Source organism: Poeciliopsis prolifica, unplaced genomic scaffold, assembly GCF_027474105.1.
Source record: "Poeciliopsis prolifica strain line A6 unplaced genomic scaffold, Auburn_PproV2 SCAFFOLD039, whole genome shotgun sequence".
In the NCBI taxonomy this organism is placed as follows: domain Eukaryota; kingdom Metazoa; phylum Chordata; class Actinopteri; order Cyprinodontiformes; family Poeciliidae; genus Poeciliopsis; species Poeciliopsis prolifica.
This window is the reverse complement of record NW_026562414.1, coordinates 2,626,985-2,652,688: the sequence shown is the minus strand read 5'-3', so window position 1 is coordinate 2,652,688 and position 25,704 is coordinate 2,626,985. Positions and strand designations below refer to the sequence as shown.

At 37.2% G+C, this 25,704-nt stretch overlaps 1 protein-coding gene across 1 annotated transcript in view; it reads right to left on the bottom strand.

Moving 5' to 3' along the window:
- Positions 1-25,704, bottom strand: part of lama2 (laminin, alpha 2) — a 147,705-nt gene that overhangs the window by 6,762 nt on the left and 115,239 nt on the right. Inside the window, exons 41-63 of the mRNA XM_055054154.1 lie at positions 25,001-25,079; positions 24,783-24,914; positions 23,732-23,848; positions 23,423-23,586; positions 22,890-23,028; positions 22,247-22,349; positions 20,872-20,988; positions 20,579-20,761; positions 19,643-19,797; positions 18,402-18,545; positions 16,951-17,084; positions 15,754-15,913; positions 15,531-15,655; positions 15,169-15,331; positions 14,879-15,023; positions 14,662-14,800; positions 12,607-12,727; positions 11,679-11,837; positions 10,681-10,731; positions 6,726-6,877; positions 6,443-6,619; positions 4,297-4,486; positions 2,166-2,258 (exon numbers count right to left, since the gene is read on the bottom strand). Of these exons, the coding sequence (XP_054910129.1) occupies positions 2,166-2,258; positions 4,297-4,486; positions 6,443-6,619; positions 6,726-6,877; positions 10,681-10,731; positions 11,679-11,837; positions 12,607-12,727; positions 14,662-14,800; positions 14,879-15,023; positions 15,169-15,331; positions 15,531-15,655; positions 15,754-15,913; positions 16,951-17,084; positions 18,402-18,545; positions 19,643-19,797; positions 20,579-20,761; positions 20,872-20,988; positions 22,247-22,349; positions 22,890-23,028; positions 23,423-23,586; positions 23,732-23,848; positions 24,783-24,914; positions 25,001-25,079 (3,142 nt within the window). The remainder of the gene's footprint in view (positions 1-2,165; positions 2,259-4,296; positions 4,487-6,442; positions 6,620-6,725; positions 6,878-10,680; positions 10,732-11,678; positions 11,838-12,606; positions 12,728-14,661; positions 14,801-14,878; positions 15,024-15,168; positions 15,332-15,530; positions 15,656-15,753; positions 15,914-16,950; positions 17,085-18,401; positions 18,546-19,642; positions 19,798-20,578; positions 20,762-20,871; positions 20,989-22,246; positions 22,350-22,889; positions 23,029-23,422; positions 23,587-23,731; positions 23,849-24,782; positions 24,915-25,000; positions 25,080-25,704) is intronic.

The window sequence follows — 25,704 nt, the reverse complement described above, 5'->3', positions numbered from 1 at the left end:
CATCTACATTTAAAAAAAAAAAGCTTGCCTATTTTCTCCATGTTCACAATTATGCTGCTTTTGTGTTAGCTGCCTGACACAATGAATTGAATTTTCTGGCAAAGCTAGAGTCAAGCTAGAGTTGTGAACAATTTGGCCAGATCCTTCATCCACTGACCGTTAGATAGTAATTCAGTCTTTATGAGTATGAAACAAAGTTAATATAAAAAGGGGCATCTGAGGCAGCAGTATGTGTCTCAATCACCACCGCTCTTGTTCTTTCAAGTGAAGAGATTCCCAGTTTGTGACCTTGCTTTGTTACAGCTGACACTCACATCTTATCTCATTCTGTCCTCATATACACTACTCCGCCTCCTCAACCTTCCTCTCCTTTTCCTTTCTTATGCTTCCCCTATCTAACAAAAAAAAGAGACGTCACATGTTCAGAAACCTTTTCCTTCAATTCTTCTCTGGGCTCTTTGCCGTCTTTCCATTAAGCCAACAAAGGACGAGGAGTGTTCTGTTCAGAAAGACTCTCCCTCTTTTCATCCTTTCCTCCAAGGCTGAACCTTATTCCGTCTTCTGCCTTATACCCTCTTTCATCCTTCCTTCTCCCTTCTGCGTCTTTCCATTAAGCTAACAATAGAAAGGCAGTTTTCCATTCAAGTCTTTCGTTTGAGGTCACACCAATAGAATCAGAAATCTGGAGGAATTAATAATTAATTTAATTAGAATTACGTGTAAAGGCTTTAACCCCTTAACAGTCCTGAGGACAGCAGTGTCCTCATGGACCATGTCCTGACATATAATGAGATTCAGAGGAGACGACTGAATAGAAGCCTCTCTATGTTAAGGCAAACAAAAGTCTGCAGGTATTTTTAATAGGATATTTAAGCAACTCATTAGATTAACAGATCTTGATCTATAGTGTCCTAAAGATATGCTCTCATGGTTTTCCAGGCACATCGTGTCATTTTATAGCACAACCAAGTAGCGGTTACCGCCAGTTGCTCTAAAAATACTGTATATATCAAACATAAAACAAATTTGACTTTGCACATCAGCTCTATCTGAACTTGTCAAAGGGTAGAAGGTCCTAAAAGGGACATATGTCACTCTCCCCTCCGTGTGTCATCACAGCAATGCTTCTCCAAGCCATCCATTCATTCTGACTACAATCGGAGCGTTTCAGTTTATATGATGAGTGCAGATGTGCAGTTCCTCCAGGTGTTTGCTAGCTGCTAAAGGTGGAGGGTTACTCTATGGGGCATGAGCTCAGCTGTGGACTGAAGCTCCATGGCAGAGCATTGCAGGAGCAGGTGATACGGCACCCCAAATGGCTGCCATGGGAGGTTGAAACATGCATCAATGAGTCAAAGGAACACTCTGTGTATAACATGACATAAAGCTAAAAAGGGTACATTTTGTAGAATAAACTCCTCTTTCAAAAAGGTAAAGAAAGTTTGTCTGGTCTTGACAAACTTGATAAACATGTTCCTTCTCCACAGTGTGTAAAAGCTCGAGATTGTTCATTTTCTGCAGCTATGCTAATGGCTAATCCGGTGTGGGGGACAAACTTTAGCGCAGCAGAGAGAAAAGGGGAGGGTCTGAGCAGCGCATACAAGCATGACTGACAGTTTAAGACCCTCGTCCTCACTGATTGGTTGGTTGATTTTTTGCAGAAGGTGGTAGAATCACAGGGAGGGAGAATAAGCGCTCAATTGTTTTTCACAGATTTTCTCTCATGTAATATCAGTTTTAACAAATATGGTAACTATTTTTAGCATAATTACGTACTGCAGCTTTTAAAGGGTATTTGATTCTATCATAAATTAAAAGTATGACTGACTTTTTTTTAAATGTATGCCTTCTGGAAAACATTTGAACTGACAAACTAGTTGTACTAAAGTATAACAGATCAATTCATTGCTTAAGCCTTTAAAGTAAAAGCCTGGAAGAGAAATTTTACAACATTTGGAAAGTTAAAAAAATTGTGTACTAAATGCTGGAAACCATAAATAACTGTTATGTGGCCTGAATTGCTTTTGTCTTTATCACCAGATTGTCCTGAAAAAAAGGCTAGAGGGCAGACACAGAAAACTTTACATACTGCTGGATAGTTCAAGCGTGTGTTTTCTCAAAAAGTACTGACTTAAAGAGACATCAGTCTGTGAGTGAGTGTGTACCATGTCCGAGCCAGGATCCGGTTTAGCAGTAGGTGGTGCTACAGCAGCAGGCGGGGTGGGTGTGGCAGCAGCTGGGGAAGGGGGCGTGGCTTCCTGAAGGTCAGCAGTGCAAGAGCAGGAAGGAAGAGTTTAACGACAGCCGCAGAGATTAAGCAGAAAAGCACAAACAGCAATGAAGCAGTAATCTCAGTAATCTCGCTGCAAAGGTTTTCCCTTTGTTATGACTTAACATGCAAGGAAATAAAACGTTGTTTGCAGCCAACTGAAAATAAAACCTTGTGAGATTTCATAAGTGATGCATTGCAGTGCAACAGATCTACATATAAAGGCTGGCTAGAAGCAACAATAATGTTCCCTATAATATAAGAAATGTCTGATTTATCAGAATTTCACAAAGCTTGTTTCATTACAATATATTATTAACAATACATCTTCCTATGCCTGAAGTTGTAGCTTTGTGTGTGTGGCACTATTTCAGCCTTATTCTGATTGTAGATATGGAAACATTTAAGTGAATAGCTATTGTTTTGGAGCAATTTGTTGATTAATGAAGAATGTCTCACTTTAATGAGATGTTCTCTTGTCTTTCCTTTTTAAAGAGTAGCTATGTGAATTGAACCTCTGTCACATTATATTATTGCCACTGGTGGAACAGGAATTAAACTAATTAAATGTTCTTGACATACTACTCAAGGAAAACAGTTTCATCAGTTTAGAGGACAAAACATCTTTTTGTTAAAAAAAAAGAAAGTCTAAAAAACCCTATACATTTATATTGTTTTTTTCCAATTTATTTGAGTTGCTTTAATATTGTAAACATCACTGTGTTGTAATTATGCAGGATATTTGCAAAACATAATTTAAAGTTAATTATTAAGCGTCCAATCCTGAAGCTTGGTGACCGTCAGAACTGGGATTTTTATATGCATTCATATTTGGAGATGCCCCAACAGTGTTAAATAAATATTTTAACCAGAACAAAATGCTTTCAAAGTGCCTTGATCTGCAGCTGCTGAATACAGCCCCATAATCAAACTCAAATTAACCAGCGCTTTGTATAGATAATACTGTAATGCTGTATGACACTGTGACTCAGGTAGAAGAGTAGTTGTTTAGCAATCTAAAAATAGTGGATTTGATTCATCATCTCCTCCCACACGCCGATGTGACCCTGGGCAGAGAATTTGAGCGGAAGTTGCCCACTTATCTGCGTAAATGTGTGTACTGATGGGTGGAAGTCGCTCTTTAGTGTAAAACCCTTTAAATGGTTGCTATAACTCGTGTTAATTTTTTTTTTCATTTACACTGGAATAATGACTGTACACTAACGTCTTAAAATTTCCATTTTTCTATAGTTCCCAGCAAAGTGAAGTTCATTGGAGGCATTTGGCCTCGATTATCTGGCAGACGGGGGACTCAGACCTATGCCTTATCACATTCTGCAGTCTTTATCATAAAAGCAACTTAGAACCCATAAAGCACCAAACCACAGAGTTATAGCTGAGGTGGCACAGTTCTTTGGCTCTTGGCTTCATGATCAATGTCCTTTAATAGGTGTAGTTTAGCAGCTAAGTGGGTAACAGATAACCGATGGTGACTGCAAGATATTTATGAAATGTGTAAAATACCTCTTATCTGTCCCAATGCTAAGAGTATGTATTTAATAGCCCACTCACTGCCAGGTTCTTAGCATAGTGTCTAAACGTTAGTTCAGAACGTTTGGCTCTTGTGCACTCATAAAACATAAATGACATGCACAGTTAGCCTAGTGTAAGACTACGGCTCTGCACCGCCTGACAAGCTGCCAAAGGTGGAGTTTAGTGACTCAAGGCTAAAGCGACTATAAAGAAGAGTTAATGGGCTGTACAAGTGCTGCGTGATTAATCTCCAAGGTAGCACAGTGAGCCATGGCTGTGTTTCATCAGAAAGAAATAGGAGCATGTTTGTTCTTTGAATTATGCCTGTAACAGTCGAAACTACATAATATAGTGGGACGGGACATCTGTTTGCTCCTTCAAATGTGTGAATCTTTTTTTTTTTTTACTTAGACTTATGAGTAAATATCTGCATTATGTGGTCCATGTGAAATTTACAAGTCTGTTAGACAGATTGGGTGAGAATTCCCACTTACATCTGGGCGACCAGGACGAGGTTTGGCAGGAGCTGGGGTGAGTGGAGGACTGTCTGGTTTTGAGTCCACCTTCTTTTCCTCGGCTTCCTCCTCTTCTGGTAGGGGAGGAGGAGGGGGAGGTGGAGCAAGGTTTGGACACTGGCCAATTTCGGCATTTTCAAAGGAAACAGGCCTGGAGAAATCTGAAAGACTGAACGATAAACAGGCAAAATCATGGCTACATGGTGAGGTGAGGCACAGAAGCAATAGAACAATGTGAGATGTGTGTTATATTTCGTCAATAATGTTTACATTTTTAAAGCTACAACACAAACACCAGGAAACCAGTGAACATTTTTCCCTCAGCCTGAGGGAGAAAAAAAACGTGATAATTTTGTCTTACATGCAAAAAACAAAAGTCAAACATTCATTTTCACAGCCACAAAATAAAATTGTCAAAATATACACCACCCTTTGAAAAATAAATAATCTGGGGAAGTCCGGTAGAAAGTGAAAGAGTTCTGTCTTCTTAAAAGAACTAACAACATCTAGAGTAGATGAATATTTAAAAGTCATCTTTTAAAATCATATTTATAGAGTACTCAGTGTTGAAAAAACATCACTAAAACCATAAACCTTTCAGATTGATGTTTTGTCATTTTGCATAGAAATGCCCCCCATTTCAAATTACTGTTTGGCACATGGTGAATTGCGGCTCATAGGATTTACAATTACACAACGGTTGTAGGATGATATTCAAAAACTAATTTCAGGGCTCTGAGCTTTAGTATGATAAGCTCACAGTGATCAACAAAAACTACACAGTTAATAAGTTTTATATGCACAATTTTGACTGCACTCACAGAGATCTGCACAAAGGCTTGCACAGATTAGATTTATTGTGCATGTGTCCAGAAACCTGAACAGAAACTCCCCTCGCCTGGATCCACAAAAGCTTTTGCTAAGTTGATTGACGTCCTATTGGTGTTGCTTTCTAACAGTATGGCTGTTAAGTAGATTGTTAAACATCCTAGTGTATGATCAGGAGAACAGCATAAAAAAACAAACAATTTTGTGAGTACTAAAAGCACTGCCATGACTGCACTACATGACTACAGCAATTTATGTAAATACATATGCATTAGAACTTTAATCATAAGGAATACAGTCAAGCTGTATATACCATAATTAAGCCAAAAAGTATATATTCATATCTCATACCAAATTGTAATTGTCACCAACATGAATTTTCTGGCTGGAAAAAAGTGAACGGAAGCAGCTTCTTTCCAAAGCTGACATTTCTTCTGTTTTTGTTAGATTTTGAGAGACGACTGCCTCATTTTCTGTCAATGACAAAGTTTTTGTTTGAGTGTGTTGGAAGCTGAAGCTGTAACTGTCAATAACCACTAAATGTTACACCATAAAGGGTAGTGGGATGATGGGAGGTCACTGAAACAGACAAACAAACAAAGATGAGTAAGTGTAGCTTAAGTTATGAATATGTTAATAAGAAAACACTAATGATGCTGCTCAGGCAGAACAAAACGCCAGCTTTCATCATCATCAACAGCAGCAATACCATTATTGATCTCCTGCAATCATTAGCTGGTCTTTAATTCAGCAGAGTGCTTACAAGATGGCTTGGAGGAATGTTTTCACACCTGGTGTTTAGTCTGGTTAAAACAAAGTCTGGTTCATCCTTTCCATTAGTGCAGTTCATTTATGTAGATGTAAACACAGCAGTCGCACTAGGGTGAGGACCAAAACAACTTTAACGAGACCATTTAGAACAGGGGTGGGCAACTCCGGGCCTCGAGGGCCAGTCTCCGACAATCTCTACTGCAACACACCGGAGTCAAATAATGAGGTCATTAGCAGGACTCTGGAGAACTTGACTGCACTTAGGAGGTGATTCAGCTATTGGATTCAAGCATGTCGGACCAGGGAGACATCTAAGAGTTGTAGGACACCGGCCCTTGAGGACCAGGATTGCCCACTCCTGGTTTAGAAAGTGGTCTGAGTAGACTGCCAAATTAACTCTGGAGCAGTTTGTTTATGGTGCGTTGCATTGACGGATGAGGGAGAGTAAGAAATACGATCAAGGCTGCATAAAGCCTTGAAACCGGCTTTATGCAGCCTGATTAACTGAAGAAAAACAAAAACATACACTGAATTGACCATAAGGTTCCATATGCATCCCTGGAATGGGACATTGACTCTGTTGGATGTCTGTTCCACGTCTGCTGGAATACCACCGAGGAAGATACGCTGCAGCCTGATTGGCTGGTCATTGGGGAGCGACGCCTCCCTCTTGGGTTCCTCATCCACTTGGACTGCAAAAGATCTGGTGAAGAGGAGACATTAATAAGATGAAGCATTCATAAAATCTTAAAGTGTGCTATCAGCAGGCAGCATAAACAGAAATGTCTCCATGAATGCTATTCACTCACCTGCCAGGCAGCCTCTCTATGCGAAGCGAATGCTCTCTGCCGTCGCTCAGGTTTCCTTGGTCAGGTCGCCTGACGACACGACGCTGACTATGACTGCCGGTATTTATTAGAACCTCAAGTGAGCCTTTGTTCAGCATGACAGAAAGGTAGGGCTGCAGGAGATGGAGATGAAACATATTAGGTGTGAAACATGCAGACGATTTTCAGGAATTAAAAAAAATAAAAATAAAAACAAAATGACTTCATTTCAAGATATCAAATCCTTTTTTAATTTACATTGAAAATTTAAGTCAATAATATTGCAATTTGAGAGACCAATGAAAACTGCAAGGAATATTTGTGATTAGTTTGAGACAAAAAATTTTTAAATATGCAATTTAAATATGTTCCCATCACGTCACAAAAATGCAAACTGATCAGACGTTTTGAAGCAACCTTGTTTTAAACTTTTAAACATGTAGCTCAAAGGGAAAGAGAAAATTTACTCCAAGCAATAAGTCCTAAGGTTTTGATTCAATGTGCAAAAACTAATCTTTCAGTAAATTGCTCAATTATTCTAAAACCTTGAAGCGCAACACAAAATATAATAAATTCAAATTATTGAAAACTTTTTGAAACTTGGTTAAAAGTCACTGGCAGCTGCTGTCTGAATCAACACAAGAAATCTCATCTCACTTTAGAAGAATTCCCAAAGCTTTTTCCAATATAAACTAATCAAAATTTCCATCATAACTCTACCTCACACTTTTACTATAAAGAAAATAGCAAAGAGAAAGAAGAAAAAGGTTCAGTAAACTATCCGAGAAGACAAAAAGAAAAAATGGGAGAAACCAGAAAACTAGACAAGAGTAGAGACAGATATGGGTGTAAAAAAAGATAAAAAGAAAGCAGAAAAATGAAAAAAGAAGAGTGGAAAGCAAGAAGGGATGAGAGGAGCAGGGAGGAGGAAATAATAGAGGGGAGAGATGAGAGGGCAGAGAGCAAAACGGCGAACTAGATAGAGATTGGGTGGGAGAGGAGGAGTGAGGCAGCCACAGAGGTGCTAGAGAGCAGCGGTGCAGGGTCAGGCTAATTTGAATTTTAATTCACTGTGTGCCAGAGGGCGAAGTGGGAGACAATTTACCACCTGAAAATGGAATTTCAATTTGAGGTTGGGGACAAATTGAACTAAGATGTAGCTACATCATGGCTCTTGCTGCGCCATCTCACACAGGTACACCGATACAATGGGATGGACGAACACACGTGAACAGACATGTCTAACATGTCGGAGAATAGCAGATTCCCATAGAATCACTCAAGTATATATATATATATATATATATATATATATATGTATATATATATATATATATATAAAAATTCCCTTCTCACCCACCGCGGGTGGTTCTTATCCTCTGAGCTCGGGTCCTCTACCAGAGGCCTGGGAGCTTGAGGGTTCTGCGCAGTATCTTGGCTGTGCCAAGGACTGCACATTTCTGGACTGAGATGTCTGATGTTGTTCCTGGGATCTGTTGTAGCCACTGCTCCAGTTTGGGGGTGACTGCCCCGAGGGCCCCGATGACCACAGGCACCACTGTGGTCTTCACCTTCCAGGCCCTCTCCAGTTCCCTGAGGCCCTGGTATTTCTCCAGTTTCTCGTGCTCCTTTTTCCTGATGTTGCAATCACTTGGTATTGCTACATCTACCACAACGGCTTTCCTCTGATGTTTATCCACTACGACAATGTCTGTTGGTTCGCCATTACCATTTTGTCTGTCTGGATCTGGAAGTCCCACAGGATCTTAGCTCTGGCGTTCTCCACCACCTTTGGGGGTGTTTCCCACTTTGATCTCGGGGTTTCCAGTCCATATTCTGCACAGATGTTTCTGTACACTATGCCTGCCACTTGGTTATGTCGCTCCATGTACGCTTTCCCTGCCAGTATCTTGCACCCTGCTGTTATGTGCTGGACTGTCTCAGGGGCCTCCTTGCACAACCTACACCTTGGGTCTTGTCTGGTGTGGTAGATCTGGGCCTCTATTGCTCTGGTGTTTAGGGCCTGTTCCTGGGCAGCCAGGATGAGGGCCTCTATGCTGTCCTTGAGTCCAGCTTTTTCCAGCCATTGGTAGGATTTACTGATATCAGCCACTTGGGTTATTTGCTGGTGGTACATCCCATGTAGGGGTTTGTCCTCCCATGATGGTATCTCTGGCACCTCAACCTCCGTTCCCTGTTGTCTGAGACATTCACTGAGCAGATTGTCTGTTGAGGCTTTGTCCCTGATGTATTTATGGATCTTAGTTGTTTCGTCCTGGACAGTGGTTCTCACACACTAGTCCTCTGCCTCCGTCCTTGCGGCTCGTGTACAGTCTCAGGGTGCTGGATTTGGGATGGAACCCTCCATGCATGGTTAGTAGCTTTCTAGTCTTAATATCTGTGGCTTTTATCTCCTTTGGCCAGCTGATTATTCCAGCAGGGTATCTGATTACTGGCAGGGCATAGCTGTTTATCGCACGGATTTGTTCTTGCCATTGAGCTGGCTTCTCAGGACTTGCCTTATTCGTTGGAGGTATTAGCTGTGGCTCCTTTCCTTGTGGCCTCATCGAGGTTGCCATTTGCTTGTGGTATACCTAGGTACTTGTAACTGTCCTCTATGTCTGCTATTGTTCCTTGTGGGAGATATATATATATATATATATATACATATATATATATATATATATATATATATATATATATATATATATATATATATATGGCAAATTAGAGCATAAGGTGTCCGTTTATAGACTTTGTAAAGTAGGAATGGGAAGTAAGTCTTCTCAACCGTAAACATCGGAAACAATTCAAAGACTCTCGCAAGCCACAATAAATCAGGAGCATCATTTTGATTTATTATGAGATGCACAGAATGAGACAGTTTCCAGTTTTTTTTTTTGTTTTGTTTTTATTTTACAAAGCAGCTCATTTCAGCAGATGCATTTGCACTGAAACATAAGAAAAACTGGGAGAAATAAGTCAGGGAAGTTTATTTTAAAAACCTGAAGAGCAGTATCTGCAGCAGACGACTCATGACTCAATTCTGGTTCACAAGAAAAGTTTCAGGCTCTTGTTTTGACAGTTACACTTCTCTCTACATTTCTTTAAATAACTCATGCAAAAAAAAAGACATTCTCTCTTCAAACAACAGCCTTATTATCATAATGGCAAATAATTTTCTTGCAGGAGAATTTATTTTTTTCCCTTCAGTTTAAGAAGTGTTAGGCTCTTATAAATGCCTCCTCACTTTAAGTTTTTGGTTAGTAACTTCTCTAATCTTTCCTCTCCTGTTTTTTCTGAGCATCAGCTCTCTTCCCGGTGAATCACACAACCATCTCCCTCCAGTGTTTGTCCTTTCTCTTCATCCTCTTCACTCTCCTTGTCCCTCTCTAAACCAGCCATTAGTCAGGGCCAAGTTGAGTTTTTAACCTCGCTTAACCTTTCTCCACACATGCCTGTGCACGCACGCTGTACCTGCCAGCATGGTTTGTAAAAATAGATGTTTGTGCCCAACAACCATCGATGACGGATAAGCTGCAGCTAACCCTCCGTCCGACCTCTGATCACATTCTCAAACGCCAACACTTTCTAGTTTGCATGTTTGAATTTGTGTTTAAGCACAAATGGGAACATATGCACTTTTGAGGTTTTTTCTTTTTCATCTGGGGAATAACCTCTAAACCATGGAAACAACTTGTTTAGAGAGATGCTGCTGCTTTAGTCAGCTAAAATCTGATATTATAGTCAAAAACAGCATCTGCACATCTTCAAGTTTATGTTTCTTTTTGCAGTATCAGTGAGAGTGGATTGTTTTGTTTGTTTGTTTTTTTTTTTTTGCATAAACCCAAATCCAATTAGCAGAGCTGCCAAAAAATGCAAATCTCATTAATAAGCACTCATGTAATCATAATTCACTCAGGGAACAGATACTCACCTCTCCTGACTGCCTTCGTCTTCTCTTGGAACTTAAATTTGACCTGCGAACCTTTAGGCAGAAAAAAAGCACATCATTGCAAAAATTATATATACATGCACATATAACTCATGCCAAAAGTTCCTAAATTAGGGGAATTTTCAACTACTCTTTTGGTCTTTAACAACAATCAACAAATTTGGTATATTTTTAGAAGACAAAGTATGTAGACAAGTTTAATCAGCATGGATTTTCTCATAACAGCAAATTTCAAAAATATAAATGCACACATCACAAAGCATTTGATCGAATGTCCCTAAATTTGCTGCAACTCTAACACATGGCAGCTTTCAGAGCAGTTCTGGTCATCTAATCTCTCTTCCTTGATAAAATAGATACACTTAAGTTAGACTGATTGATTTTTTTGGACAAAAAACAAATAAAAAAAATAAATTTTAAGGAGTCCACAAATTATCCATTCAAGTTGGGGGTTTGTGAAGGCCATTCCAGAAGCTAAATACAAAATTAGGGACGTAAGTTAACTGTTAATAAGTTAATTTAAAGTTGAGTGATCTTATTGAATATCTAACAATTAATTGATAAGCTGCCATTTTCTTAAAATTACGAGTTCTATGTTGTCTCTATTGCCTTTCCATAAATCGAAGGCAATTTGTTTTATAAGTTTAACTAAGAAAACAAGCATATCATTATACTTTAACAATTTTTTTGTCAGCTTTATGAAATACTGAATGAACAAACAAAAATGTTGGACATTTTTTTTGTGTCAGAACAAGACAAACCTTTCACTGCTCACTGGCTTATTTCAGGCACAAAATAACTATGCAATTTAATATGTAAGAGCAAATTACAAACCATATTCTCTCAACCACATGCATTTCCAAATTCCTAAAATTCCTCAAATATAATTTCCTAGCAGCATACTGATGCATTACAACCTGGTCAGATTTATTTCTGCAAGTACTGCTGTAGTGAGACAAACGAGAGATAAAACAGATAACCTGTGATGGGCTGATGGGTGAAGCCCCTCCCACTGCCAGCAGTATAATCCCAGAGTCCGACAGAGTGCTGAAGGACAAGCTGATCTCAGTGTCGACTTCCAGAGACAGGCCACCCAGCTCCATGAATCCCGGTTTACTGAAACTCACTGTGTACAGGTTCTGAAATACAAACAAGTAATGTGTTAGTTAAGGGTTCATAATACAATCTTGGCACTGAAAAGTCAATAGGTAGATTGTAGCAGACTTGAAATGCATTTTTTAAACTATTATTTAAAAAAAATGGGAATAAAACTTTACAGTCTTACTGTAAAGGCAGCTTTATGTTTGTACAACAAAAATACATTCAGATTCACTGACTTAAAAACCCAGAAGCTTTCTAATCCTTTACATATCCTACATTATGTGAGCAAAGCTAGGTTTTAATTACATGAATGGAACAGCCTTCATTATGCATTGAATTCATCAGGAAGGCTGTTTCTTGCTTTGAAGAATGAATAGCAGGTTCAGTGCAAGCCGTATGCCAAATAATAGGTCTGTACTGATATTTCAATATGTGGAAAAAGGAATAAAAAAGCTAGAGCTAGCCTGAGCTGGCTTTAGCGTTCTTGTCCCTCTTGTTTCATTCTTTGCATCAATACAGAGCAAGGCCACTCGGAAACGGCAGAATCAATGACCCACTAAAGTGGAACAAGTAGAAGAGACGAGGTCATGTATGGAACAACAAGAAGCAGAAGACAAAAACAAATGTCAAGGGGTTTTTAAATGTTATTCAACATGTGTTACGTTATTTTTATAAAACCTATTCATATAAGAAAAATAAAACATATCTACAAATACAAGTGAACCTTAATTACATTTTAGAGTTCATAATAAGTCACAAACCAGTTGATTTCTGTAAAATCACATAAACTCCAAATGAAAAACTTACCTCGACTTTACATCCTTTAGTGACTCCTGTATAGTCAGAGCTTCTGAGCAGATTATATGGAGTTCTGGAGACTTCAATGTCTCTGAGACAACCTGCATACCTCTTCAGATTCACCTCTGACCTAAAACGATAGCAGTCATAGTACTAAATGAAATTATTAGCATGAGAAATCCCAAGCTCATTGGACTTTGTCTCGACGCAGTGAAGCTGGATTACTTCAGCCATGAAATGATTGCATCATGATCTGGAAGCTGAGTGAAGACTTGAATTCAATAAGATTTCTTTTGAATATGCTGTTTGTCCATATTGATGAAGATGAAGTTACAAGGGATTTGGGGAATTTCAACTTCAGGCATCAAATGTTTAAGTCCAGAAAATGTGGATAAAATAATCATCCACATTTTCTATTTTAGCAGATTTGTCCTTTCTGGGCTCCAAAACCACAATAAAGAGTAAAATATTTTCAGAAATACTAATTTCAACAGGGCAGGGATGGAAGCCATTAGCATCCTTTACGTTTAAAATTTCTGTCATGTTTCAACCACAAACTTCAATGTATTTTATTGAGTTTTATGTGATAGAGCAGTAGTTTGCAACCTGCGGATCAGGAAATGCAGGTGTACTTTGGAGCATCCACAATGGCTCCTATATCTAAAAATGATAAAGAGTTAAATGAAGTCTTAAAATATAAATAAAACAACAAATGTTTTTTTTTTACAAAAAGAACAATTGAACTGATTTTTTACAATAGAAGAAAAAAGAAAAATCTATCAATCATAATTTTGAAAAAAGCTTTATGTGACTTTTTTTTATTTTAAAGCATGCAGATCTTGAAAGTTTTATTCAACTGGACTGAAAACAGAGGACTTCTTGTAAAGGTTGCAGGCTGACGTGAAAAACCAACACTGAGGATAATTGTGAAATGGAAAGAAAATATGTGTGGCTTCCACAGTTTTCACAAATTAAAAATATGAGAATCATGACAAGCATAATGCACTGATCCCCTCACTATTTATTTAATAACAGTGACCCTTTGTTCTATCACATGACATATCAATTAAATACACTCATGTGTTTTTAAAATGACAGAATATGTTTGATTACATCTGAAAAGCATTACAAACACTTTTGAACAAACATCAAATTCTGGCTAGAAAAGGACAGAAAAGCGATTTGCAGCAAAGGCCTTCATATTCAAGCCAATAAAATATTATGCATCAACTGTGGGCTTCACAGCCTTATCAGCATTGCTAGCATCATGCAGTAATAAACTATCTGAACTTTCTTTCTAAAACAAAGAATGTAAAATTCATTTTTTGTTTTACCTGGCTGCCATGCTGTTAAAACAGAACATAAAGCATTAGCAGAAAAGTCTATCATTAATGTAAAATTTCTAATAAAATTTATTTTAATTGTTTTTTTTAAAGGGACAACAAAATAATACAAATGAGGTTTTTACTTTTAACACAAGAACCACCAACAAGCAAATAAGATTAAGGACTGTGGATTAAAGCAGGTTTCAACATTTATAAAAATGTTTTGTCAGTCAATACAAAACAATCTCACAAAGGCATAGCTCTACGGTTTTTTATTCTAAACTAAATCACTATGTGACATATGAGAGTTCAGGCAGGGATTACTGACCATTATTTTACTCTAAATACAATAAAATCATACCCTGATTTTTTTTTCTTCATTTTTGGAATCATTGTCAGTAACTGTTTAATGGAAGATAAAACATGAAACCCAAACTGGATATTTAACATTTAAAATAGGTTTTATTAATTTTTTTTTTGTTTTATGCTAGTAAATCCTACTACTTAAAAAATATTAAATTTAAACTGCTGTTTAAATGTTTTGAAAACCCTGAGATGGTGTCAAAATGATTCGTTCTGGTGTTTTTAGGAGACATTGCAATGTTGGTAGTTCTAGTGTTAAAATAATTTCAAATCCTTTTTACACCTCCAGCATAAACACAATTTTGTGAACATTGAACATATTTATATAAAAATGAATTCTATATTTATGCTTGAGTTATTTTTTTAATATTTGTACCTGTAGTTTCCAATCGTTGGCAGACCTCCAAAATAGATTTTCTGGTTTTCCTTCAGGTTAAGACCAGTAGCTGAGCCCTGAGATATGGCCACAATCTTTTCTTCAGCACCATCATCGATATCCACAACAATCACAGTTGCTATGTAAAGGTAAAAGACATTTTCAGTAACCTTTTTACATTTGGTATGATGACCTAAAGACTGAATTCTCGCCGTACCCTGTTTCTTGTTCCTCGACATGGTGAGAGCTTTCCAGCGTCCATCATTGTGGCGTTTAGTTGATAGGGCACTTCCAACTCCTGATCCCAGGTCAAAATTCACCCTCACCTTTCCTTCTGACAGCTCAAGAGACATGAAGTCCTTCTGCAAAGAGCAACATTAACAGAGAGAGGTGTAGGGATCAATATGTTTATATAATGCATGCCAAAAAAAGATGTCCATGACAGTTATATGACTGCATAAATTGTGCAGGTTTATTTCCCATCATCTGTCTCTGATGCAAACATACCATGTCTTCAGTGGCCAGATACATGAGCAGGGAGTCAGAGGAGAAAGTGCGAAACTTGAAGGTGATGGTAGAAACATTTGGGTTCCACCTTGTGGGTCGTCCTACTGCAGCGTAGCCGTCACCGTCCAACTGAACTGTTCCCTCACCATCAGTTCGCTGAGGACTACAACAACACAGAGGGATAATCAGATTTCCTAACATTTTCATCCATTTTCCAAAAATGCTTCACAAGCAAAAAACAAAAGACGCAAAAAAGAAGATGGCATCCGTTAACTCCCATGATAAATTGCAAACACAAATACAGCAAAGGGACAAACATAAACTAGAAATATTGATGCAAAATATGAAATTCCTCTGCATACCTGACAACACAACCTTTACAGTCTCCCTGCCTCTCTCTGTAGTTCCACAAACCGATAGGTTTACCATCCAAGAAGGTCTCTCCCATGCAACCTATAAATGTTGATGCTCTGACAGCTTCTGCCTTCTACAGGGCAGAAAAAGCAACAAACATGGTAAAAAAAAAAAAAAAAAAAGGTTAAAAAGAGCACAGCTAGGTTAGTCATGTTTGTGATAGACAAATACCTTTGCAGTGCCCAAAATTCCTCCAACAAACAGGTAGGCATTCTGGTCGACGTCTAAGATGGTGTAAGCTGTAGGTGAGTTGGCACTGGCTGGGGTTGGCATCATGCCAGCCATAGGACCTTCCAAGGGATATACTGATATGGTGCCATTTAGACCATTACTGCAGATGAAAATAAGGCAGTAGAGTAAATTTCATTATTTATTTATTTTTTTATTTGCTTAACCTATATTTAAGCTGGAATACCCTGCTCAGATTAAAAATGTCTTCTTCAGCAAGTATCAAACACAAACTCAAAAATCACAGTTAAACAGTTAAAATTACAGTTAAACAGTTAAAATTACAAGCACTCTATACAAATAGAAGGGGGCCTAATATTGACCTCTGTGGTACTGAGGTGATTTTTAAACCAATCTACAGCTATATAATGGTCAACAGGGTCAAATACAAGTTCTATATGTTTTCTGGAGACCCCACAGTGACTAAATGTTATGTGTTCACCTGATATTAGTTTTCTTTGACCTTTTGATTGTAAACAGAAATATCAAAAACACAGTGTGTGCCTACTGAACCTCTCCTCACAGCCATATGAACCATCCACCTTGAAAGTTTGTTTTCAAGCCAGGAGTAACATTCAGCAGTGGGGGGATATTTTAAAGACAGAGAAGTCTGTGTGATGCCATCAGTAAACACCTTTGGGAAGTCTCTCTGATGGAAAATGCATGGAGCAGGTGGGACTCTTTCTTTATGTGAATGAGAGAGTGTGTAAACAACAACACTGCAGCTTACAGAGGGAAGGGGAAAAATAGATTGCAGTGGATCTATGTAATGATGTGCCAAAGGCTGACAAGACTGCAAACTCTAGATTTCCCTGCTGTAAAAACATGTTTTCTACTCTAGCATGAGTAAGACAATGTTTTGGAGTTTCTGCTGTTTTGTCTTTGCTGTTGGTATTGATTATTATTTGTTGAATAATGTGAGAGAGGAGTAAGACGAGACAAGATACCAGGAAAATATTGTGAAAGCAAGCAGAACATTGTTTCATATTTTTCTTTGGCTGAGTTTGAGATGAACTGCAAAATTATTGGCTTACTACGTCTTGCCGAAAGTGCAACACAAGATTTGAATTTCCGTACTATATCAAACATTTTTAGACAAATGAATTACAGGAATAATGTGTATAAGGGCAAGTTACTTACCGAGAGGCTTCTATGCGATGCCAGTTCCCATCGTTGATTGTGTGATGGGGATATTCAACCCTTCCCACACCAGAACCCACATCCCAAAGGAAATTTACCTTCCCCTTGCGCATCTCCAAGGCCAAGAAATCAACCTGAGGTACAGAGCAAGGCGAATGAACGAGAATAAATCCCATTTCTCAACAAATCCAACTTTATAAATGGAGCAAAGTATAAAAGTAAGCAGTCACTGTCCTCTCATGTGCATGTCTGTTATGTGATAACAGATTAATGTGGTCAGATATGAAGGTACACAAGCAGATCACAGACCACACAAATCTCACAGTGTTAAAATTGATTGGTGGAAATTGAATCATTCTCCAACTTTAAAAGGGACGATTTGGAGACCTGTCAGCATTCCACCGATTAGTAAGAAAGTTTCATATGAAGATATTTGTTGAAAAGGATCTGGGGATAATAACAAGAGTCCAGATTCTCAATACTATTAAACAGAACCAACTGGAGCATTCATCCAGGAGGTGAATATAATGATGAAGTGATTTCACAGCCAGTACAAGAGCTGAAGTTTTCTCCAGTGGCCTCTTTAACTGGATTTTCACAGGATTTTGTTGTATTTTGATTAACAATCTTATTACTTATGTATGAGTTTAAAACCAATGAGTGAATTCTGAGCATGCGGACTCTTCTACTGTCTTTGAACTACATAAAATTATTATTCATATAGCCTTATGCACAATTAGAGATTATCAGGAAGTCGCATCTGCACACACAAATCATAGCCAAACACACAAGTGCACGCACTTTTCTTTCCAGTCTCCCCAGAGTACAGGCGATTATTCATTAGCAGAGATCACAGAGAAGCATTATTATTCAACTAGCACTTCACTATTAGTAAAAATGTAAGATGTGAACCAAAACACACACTAAATTATTATTTATACTAAATTAGAATATCCATGAGAGACACAAACACATATGTGCTGAAGACGTCCCAGTCAGATGAAGCAAAGCAAAGATTTCTCTGGGGAAATCAGGGTAAAGCTGAGAGCAACACAAGCTTGTTGTTAATTGCCACTCCACTCCAGCACACAGACAAATATAGTGCACACACATTGGGACTATAAGTGGTACCTTTAAACAGTGCTGTGTTGTGTTTTAAGGGTGCTAGTGGGTATGTGTCAAGACGTATTAATTATTCTCACAGACAAATCACTATGGGAGTATTTGTAGGCTGAGCGCGGCTGATTCTTTGTCTAGTTTAAGACACGGACACAACTTGGTTCTTTGTGTGTGCAGGTCTTTGTGTTTGCTAAACTGAACTTTCAAGCGGGATAAATGTTGTATAACATTAACCTTAATTAATGCGATATTGGAGAAGCTATGCCTGCAAAAAACCTACTTATTGGCTGTAGTGTGGGAGTCCACACCGTTAAAACTAATTTCATACTTACATATTTGGCAGATCCCAGGTAAAAAAGGAGGTTGTCAGGTGAGGTGGTTTTCACATGAAGGATGATGGTGTTGTACCTCCCTTTTCTGATATCGGGGCGATAACTACGGAGGCAGTCACCACCTGATGAAACTGAGACTTTGATCTGGAAAACAGTGAGAGATTACAAACCATTTTAACACAAAACAAATACAGTTTTCACAAGTATTTTTTTTTCTTGACTGTCCAGAACAAATTTATTTTTTTCTTTTGGTGGGGAGAGAAAAAAATAATTCATAGGAATAAATTCTAATAATTTTAAATCAAATTTGATATAAAAGGACTGATTTGAGATTGTAAAGGACATTCAGGTGAATTTTAGGACATTAGAATGTCATTCATAAGAATCAATTTTACAATCAGATGTATTTCCGGTGTTTTTTTTTGTGCTATTTTTTTTACTATGCTTTAGAGGTAATATAAACCCACAATTTCTTTTTTTTTCAAAATATATTCATGACAAAAGATCACTATACGGAAGATTTTTCATACAGAAATGTTATATTATACTCTTGTTGAATCCTAGAAGAGGCCGCTCACTTGTCCTACGGATCATAAATGAAACCCTCTAAAAGAGATTTTTGCTAAAGAAGCATGGTGTTTACAAACTGCTTCAAGCATATTAAAGTTGAGTGGAAGGAAACAGAGTGACAGTAAAAGGTGTACAAGAAAGCTCCCTCACAATCCAGCCTTAAAGGGAACTCAATTAAACTCAATTAAGAGTTTCTTCTTGTGTTGCTCAACTGTGTTTTCTCAAGTCCAAAATTAAAGCTTTTTTTTTTTTTTACCAAGAAATTACCGGTCACATTCTGCTTTCTTCTTCTAACAAGTTTTATGGACATGGTGATTTGTTTTTTTCCAAATAGACGCAATACCTGCCTGCATCACCAAAAGGTCCAGTTATACCTTGTAATGACCAAGGTATAACTGCGCTTGACTAACCAGAAACCTGGTCTGAGCTAAACCCCACTAAAAAAAATCTATGAGCTGTTATCAAGAAAAAGACGGATATATCACACATAAAAACACAAACAAGCCGATGGCTTGAATTGAAGAAACCTCAACTTCCCTCAGAGCTCATCAGAGTCACAGTATGATTTGAACCCACAAGACAGAAGTATAGAAGAATATTTACTCAACAATTTCACAGCCATTCAGCATCAACTGACTGCAATAACATATGTGAATATCAAGAACACATACTGAATTTGCTTGCTTCCTGGCCTGGTTGATCAGTTCCTTTATTTGTGAGATGTTGTGCCTCAAATTGTCTTGAAGCTCTTTTATTGGTTGCAGCTTCTCCAGCAGTCTGTCAGCTTCATCCTCCAAATCCTTTACTTTAGCTCCAGCAGCATGGACTAAGAGCAGAAAGAGATGGAGCAAAATGAGCATAAATACTGGCACAGCAATGCTTCTTTTACAGATACTACAGAGTAAATCTCAGCTGAAATTGGAAAGCTTGCAAGATATGAGATAACTGAAAGAACAGAAATACAAAAGAAGAGCGAGAAATGACATTGAGAGCCAAAGAAATTAGTGTAGCTTAGCATTCAAAGAGAACTGCTTTAATTTTACAGTGTACATTATGTAGGACAGTGATAGACAGAACTAAAAATCAGAAAGTCGTTATATGCCTTGCAATGAGCTGAGAATTCATGCTCATTTTGAATGGAGGCATTAATAGAAGCAGCTGTACAGATACTAAAGACAGCCAAAAAATTAGTGTAAGGTGCATCAATACAGCTGTAGAGAACTGCTTAACTGAGGCTATTAAAACAAAAATGATTGCCACGTCGTGTTAAAAACTGGAATTTAGTATTTTGTTTTGTCAATAAACAAGAACTGATTAGAAAACTGTAAAGCCAAACACATTACTAGACTGTAGTATTGGTGCACCGATTACAATAATAAATGATTTTTATTAAGGTAAGTGAAATATACATACTGATTGCTGTGGGGATTGAAAAAAGAGAAACAAGAAGAAAAACATCAAACTCTGAGGTGAATTTACCAAAGTTTCTAAAATTGTTGACTTTGGAATTAGTACTGAATTACAGTAAATATAAATTTATCAAGCTTATATAATTTCATTTATTGATTCACGAGTTAATGGAGATGCCCGGTAATAAAGCACTTTACTGTTTTTTTCAGGGTCCTGGATCATCCGATTGGCTGCGTTGACGTCGTCCTCCAGCTCGCTGCAGTTCAGCTGCAGGCCTCCGAGGCGCAGGTTCAGATCCGCGAGGCGCTCCAGGACGTCTATGGCTGTAGCATTGGCATCAGCTGCTACTGCTTTTGTAGCTGCTAGTTTAGCAGATGTATCTGTAAGAAATGCCACACATTGTTAAAAGATGCCTGTAGTTTTAATTTGTTTTAAAAAAGAGAAGGAATGATTTGTTTGGACACAGACAAATTAAAAATCACAATCTTACCATTGGGGATCGCGTTGAGTGTCACCAGGGTTCCATTAACAGCTGCTAGAAGACCTTTGGTTTTGTCTCTAGCTGCTTTAACTCTGCCCTTTAGTCCAGCCACATTGTCTGCATTTTCTACACACAAAACAAATGGTAATATCTATGACAATCTGCTTAGTAATAAAATATTCGTCTTCCCTTTCCTGATCAATGAGACCAATGAGATCACAGACAAAGGAAAAGGATACAGATATGAAGCAAAGATAAAATAAGAGATGATTCCATGGAAATCCACTTTACAGAAATCTACATAGTTTAAAATCTGTGGGAAAATGACGTGTCAATAAATGTCATAAAATTGTGATATGCACAGATTTTAGTTTTCAAAAAACTAAAACTAAGTTTTTACTTTTCTTTTTTTTTTGGATTGCGCATAATACTAGTTACTCCTTTAATTTTTCAGAACTCACCACTTGTTGGTTTGCATTATTCTTACTGACCTTTCCACATTTAATCCTTCATGATTTTTAAATCCAATCAAACAAATAGATTTTTAACCCTAACCCTACTGATTTCACTTTCTGACAAATGAAATCAATGCAATACAGCAGACCTGGGCGTTTAAAGGTCAGAGAGCAACAGCGGGCCCTTTAAATGCCCTCAGCTGAACCTGGATGAAAATCGGAAATCAAAAATGCATACATTTTATTTCTATTTGGTTTATGAAGCTCATTTTCAAAAAAAAATCTTCCATTTCCTATATAACCATGTAACCCTTCTACAGTCCTTCAGGACTGCACCATGCTGGAAGGGAAGACATCAAACATCAAGAAAATCAATGATTTTCTGTAAATCTTTTTCTTCTTTAGTTTGCAAGCAAAAAACAACTGCAGTGGTGAATTTTAGGATAATTAAACTTACAGTTCTGGTAATATAAATTAGGATAGAGACATCAATTCCAACCATGAACTTAACATAATTTTTGGAAATAATTATATGGTTTGGAAAATGTCTATAATAACCCAAAGGGATTAATCAATTGCCACTGTATGGATAAACAAAAATCCTTTTTGTCATATTTACTTTACTTATTTTGAAAGCCAGGTGTAAAAACTTCATAATTTTTCTCACTCATCACCAACTTTAGTATATTTCAGAAGAAAAAAACAGTCAATTAGAAAACAGTCAATTTTATTACCTCATTTTAATTCCCTTTTTACTATCTCACTATCAAGGTGAAATAGTAAAAAGAAATGACTTAATTCTGAGTATCAAGCTAAACACACCCAATTTAGGCCTCCATAATCAAGGATCGACTTTCCAAGAGTGATTTCATACTTTCAAGAAAATGTTTATATTTCCAGTCCAGTAGCTAATGTGTGCACTCCCGTACCTTTAACATCATTCTGAAGTTGTTTGGCTTTGTTCAGCAGTATTTGACTCTTCTGGAGGGCATTCTGAGCTGCCTCCTTTACAGGGACATCAGGACCCAAAACCTGAAACAGCACCAGGGCAAAACATATCAGCCATACAAACACATACATCTTCTAACAATTTGAGAAACAATGCTTTCAGAAACTATAGATACAAAAACATGACAAAAACAATCACTTTTCTGCATTTATTCAATTTACATTAAATTTAATCATTATTACTTTGAAAGAATTGGACATCTTCTGAGATAAACAGCCAAACTACTTCTTTTATTTTACTTGTCTATGATTGTTTTTATGCTCTTTGTCCAACATTTATTTTGAGCTTGACCTTTATTGTCCACTAATTTTGAAAAATAAAAGTATCAATATTGCTATGATGTCTGAGTGATGGCCAATGGAGAGCCAATAATATATTTTCTTACTGAATAGATGTTCAGGGTCCTGATGGTTCTAGTACTTGGATACTCCATTTGAAGATTGTAGAATTAAATAGTAATAATTAAATGTCTAAAGGCACTCATAAACCCAAATGCATGCAAAACAGCGAAAATAAATTTTTCACTCTATTCAAAAGATATGAATGAATTTCTGAATCCTCACCAGTGATAGAGCCTCATTTGCCGTCTGCTTGGCAACTTTTGCCTCTTTTTCTGCAGCATCAACATTGGCTTTAATGTTACTGTAAGCATGAACAGCAGCAGTTGCATTGAAGGACAGGTTTTTTGCTTCGGCCAAAATACTGTGAGGTGAAGAGTGAGAAAGAAGAAAAAAAAAACATGTCAAGTTAAATCAACTTGTCATGTTTTCCAATCAAAAGTCTTAATTTTGCTTGTGTTAATGGTAGATTAGCACAATTTTAGAAAAATATGTCATTTATACCAAATCATACAATTTTAGTCTGCGAAGTAATAACAGAGTTATATTTCACTGAATTGGAAAATAAAATTCCACTTTTTACACTTTAGGATAAACAACACTTACATACAAATACCAAATAATCAAAAAATTTGGAATATAAAAATATATGTCATATATATGTTTTATAATTACTCATCATTTGGTTTCCTATTCCACCGCATGGTGAAAAAAATACAAGAGAAGGTAAAACAGTGATCTGTTTGTACTGTATTCACCCATCCAAAATGGCTGCCGATTCATTTAGCTGTTTGGCATGTTCCTCCGCTTCGTGGACGTGTTCAGCCAGGCGGCCATCACTCAAGCCGTCAGAAAGGCCCTGAAGTTCGTCATCCAGCTGAGCACGAAGCGGATCAAGCTCTCTATCCATCTCCTCCAAGTCCTGAGAATGGAGATCAGAGGATTAAATTCATCATTACTTACCAAAATAAAAGACGTTTCTTTTTGTCATTGTAACTCTCAGCTGACCGAGCTCAGTCAGAACGAACAACTATGAAAAGTCTTTGGGTTTTTTCTTGATTTAGTACCTCCAGCTCCTTGTTGATGTTGTCAGACAGGTGGTTTGCCTCATCTAGTAGATCATTTCCTTCTCCAAGGACCTTCTGCGCATCTTCTTTGACAGCATTGACTGCATCTCTCTTCCTCTGTAAAATATATATATATATATATATATATATATAATATTAACTTTAACATCTGCAACAATACACTATTTTTATTTCAGAATGTTTCAGATTTTCTATAGTTTTATTTTTGAGAAGCCAGTTTGCCTTCTAATCTTTTAACAACAGAAATTTTACTAAATATTAGCTTTTACTTTCAGTTAATTTCTACATGACGTATAGCTGACTAGTATTATTGAACTTTAAATAGCTGAGCTGTAAATAATTTAGTCATAAAAAAAGCATGGACTAACCAGTGATTTGTGTCAAAGTGATAAGATCATAACTTATTGAAATGGAAATAAATCTCTTTCTCTAGTATCTGTTCCATCACTAAAAATGATAAAGATACCAAAAGAGCATACATCACTACAGTTTTCTCTTTCCAAAATTTATTGTCAAATTTCAACATTCCAGTGTTATTTTTTAGGAACGTTCTCAGATCTGTTCATTTCATTCATTTTTATTTTTTTTTAGTATTTGAAGATGTTAATGACTTTATTTTGTTTAATCTAAAGCACTTTGTGGTTCTTATTGATGAAATATAAACATTCTAAAGCGAAGAAAATAATCTAAGAAATTAACAGGCTTTTAAAAAAATGTGTTTCAGGAGAACCAAGTTGTAAACAGTTGCAGCTGCCTGCAACAGTCCAAGTATGTTTTTAGATTTAATGTATGTTACACCTAATTTGATAAGCAGTAAAAGTTACACTGCAAACTTTAACAGCTGGTGGAGTCGAATCACTTCAAGGTATATTACAGTTTAATAAGAGAAAATCTAATGTAACCTGAGTCCATACTTTATTTTTAACTGCAAAAAATGAATATTTACTGTTTATATAACTTGACATAGTCATCCTTAAATTCTGACAACCGCTATGTCCTGATTCTTGTGCATGTTTGAGTTGGGCTGCACCTGCAGAGCCGTGAGGTTGGCTTTGTTCTGTTCTGTCAGCAAGCCAGCCTGCCTCGTCTTTCCCTGGGCAGAGTTCAGTAAATCCTGAGCCTCCTGGAGCTTCCCCTCATGATCAGACAGCTTCTCTTTTATCTTTGAAACACACGAGGAGGTACTGAGGTAATCAAAGTCATTTGGTACATTTGAAAACAAGATTTGTAACCAGAGATCATGGTTACCTCTGCTTTCAAGTCTTCAGTGGCCTGATGAGGGTCACCAAACATCCTTTTGACTTTCTGATACAGCTCTTCTGCTAGACTGCAGAGGAAGAGAGTTCATTTCCATTCATATCTTGAATAAGGATATTATGATTAATAAAACAGGAGGAATACTTATTTACATGTGCTTTTACAAATGCAAAAACAACTAAACAACCCCTCAAAACTAATGGCATCTTCTACTTGTTTCTGAGCCAGTTTTCAAACCTATGGGATGAATAGGAGCACATACAGTTAGTCATACAAAGAGCTAAGCCAAGACTTGGAGCGAGACAAGGTCAAACGCTGAAAGATGGAGTCCAGTGTATCAACAATAGAAGGAGAAAGTTTTCCTTTAACTGTTTCATCAACTGTTTAATGGATGAAACAGTGAAAACTGAAGCTTCAGAAAGCCAGAGCTGTTTCCAAAAGAGACACAATGTAGGAACATTCAGTTGTACTTAGCCGTTATGGAACTGGATAAGAAGAGATGTGGAGCGAAACTGTGAAAACCGTTCACTTTAGATCAGATATTGAGGTTTTCATTTTTTCATTGAAGGTTTCACAAAGGTTTGATGAAGTTTAAATAACCAGTAGAGTTTAATCTTGTCAACAATAAGAATAATGACAGTTTTTTTTATTTTATTTTGTTGAACACCTTGTTATCCTTTTTAATATAAGCAGAC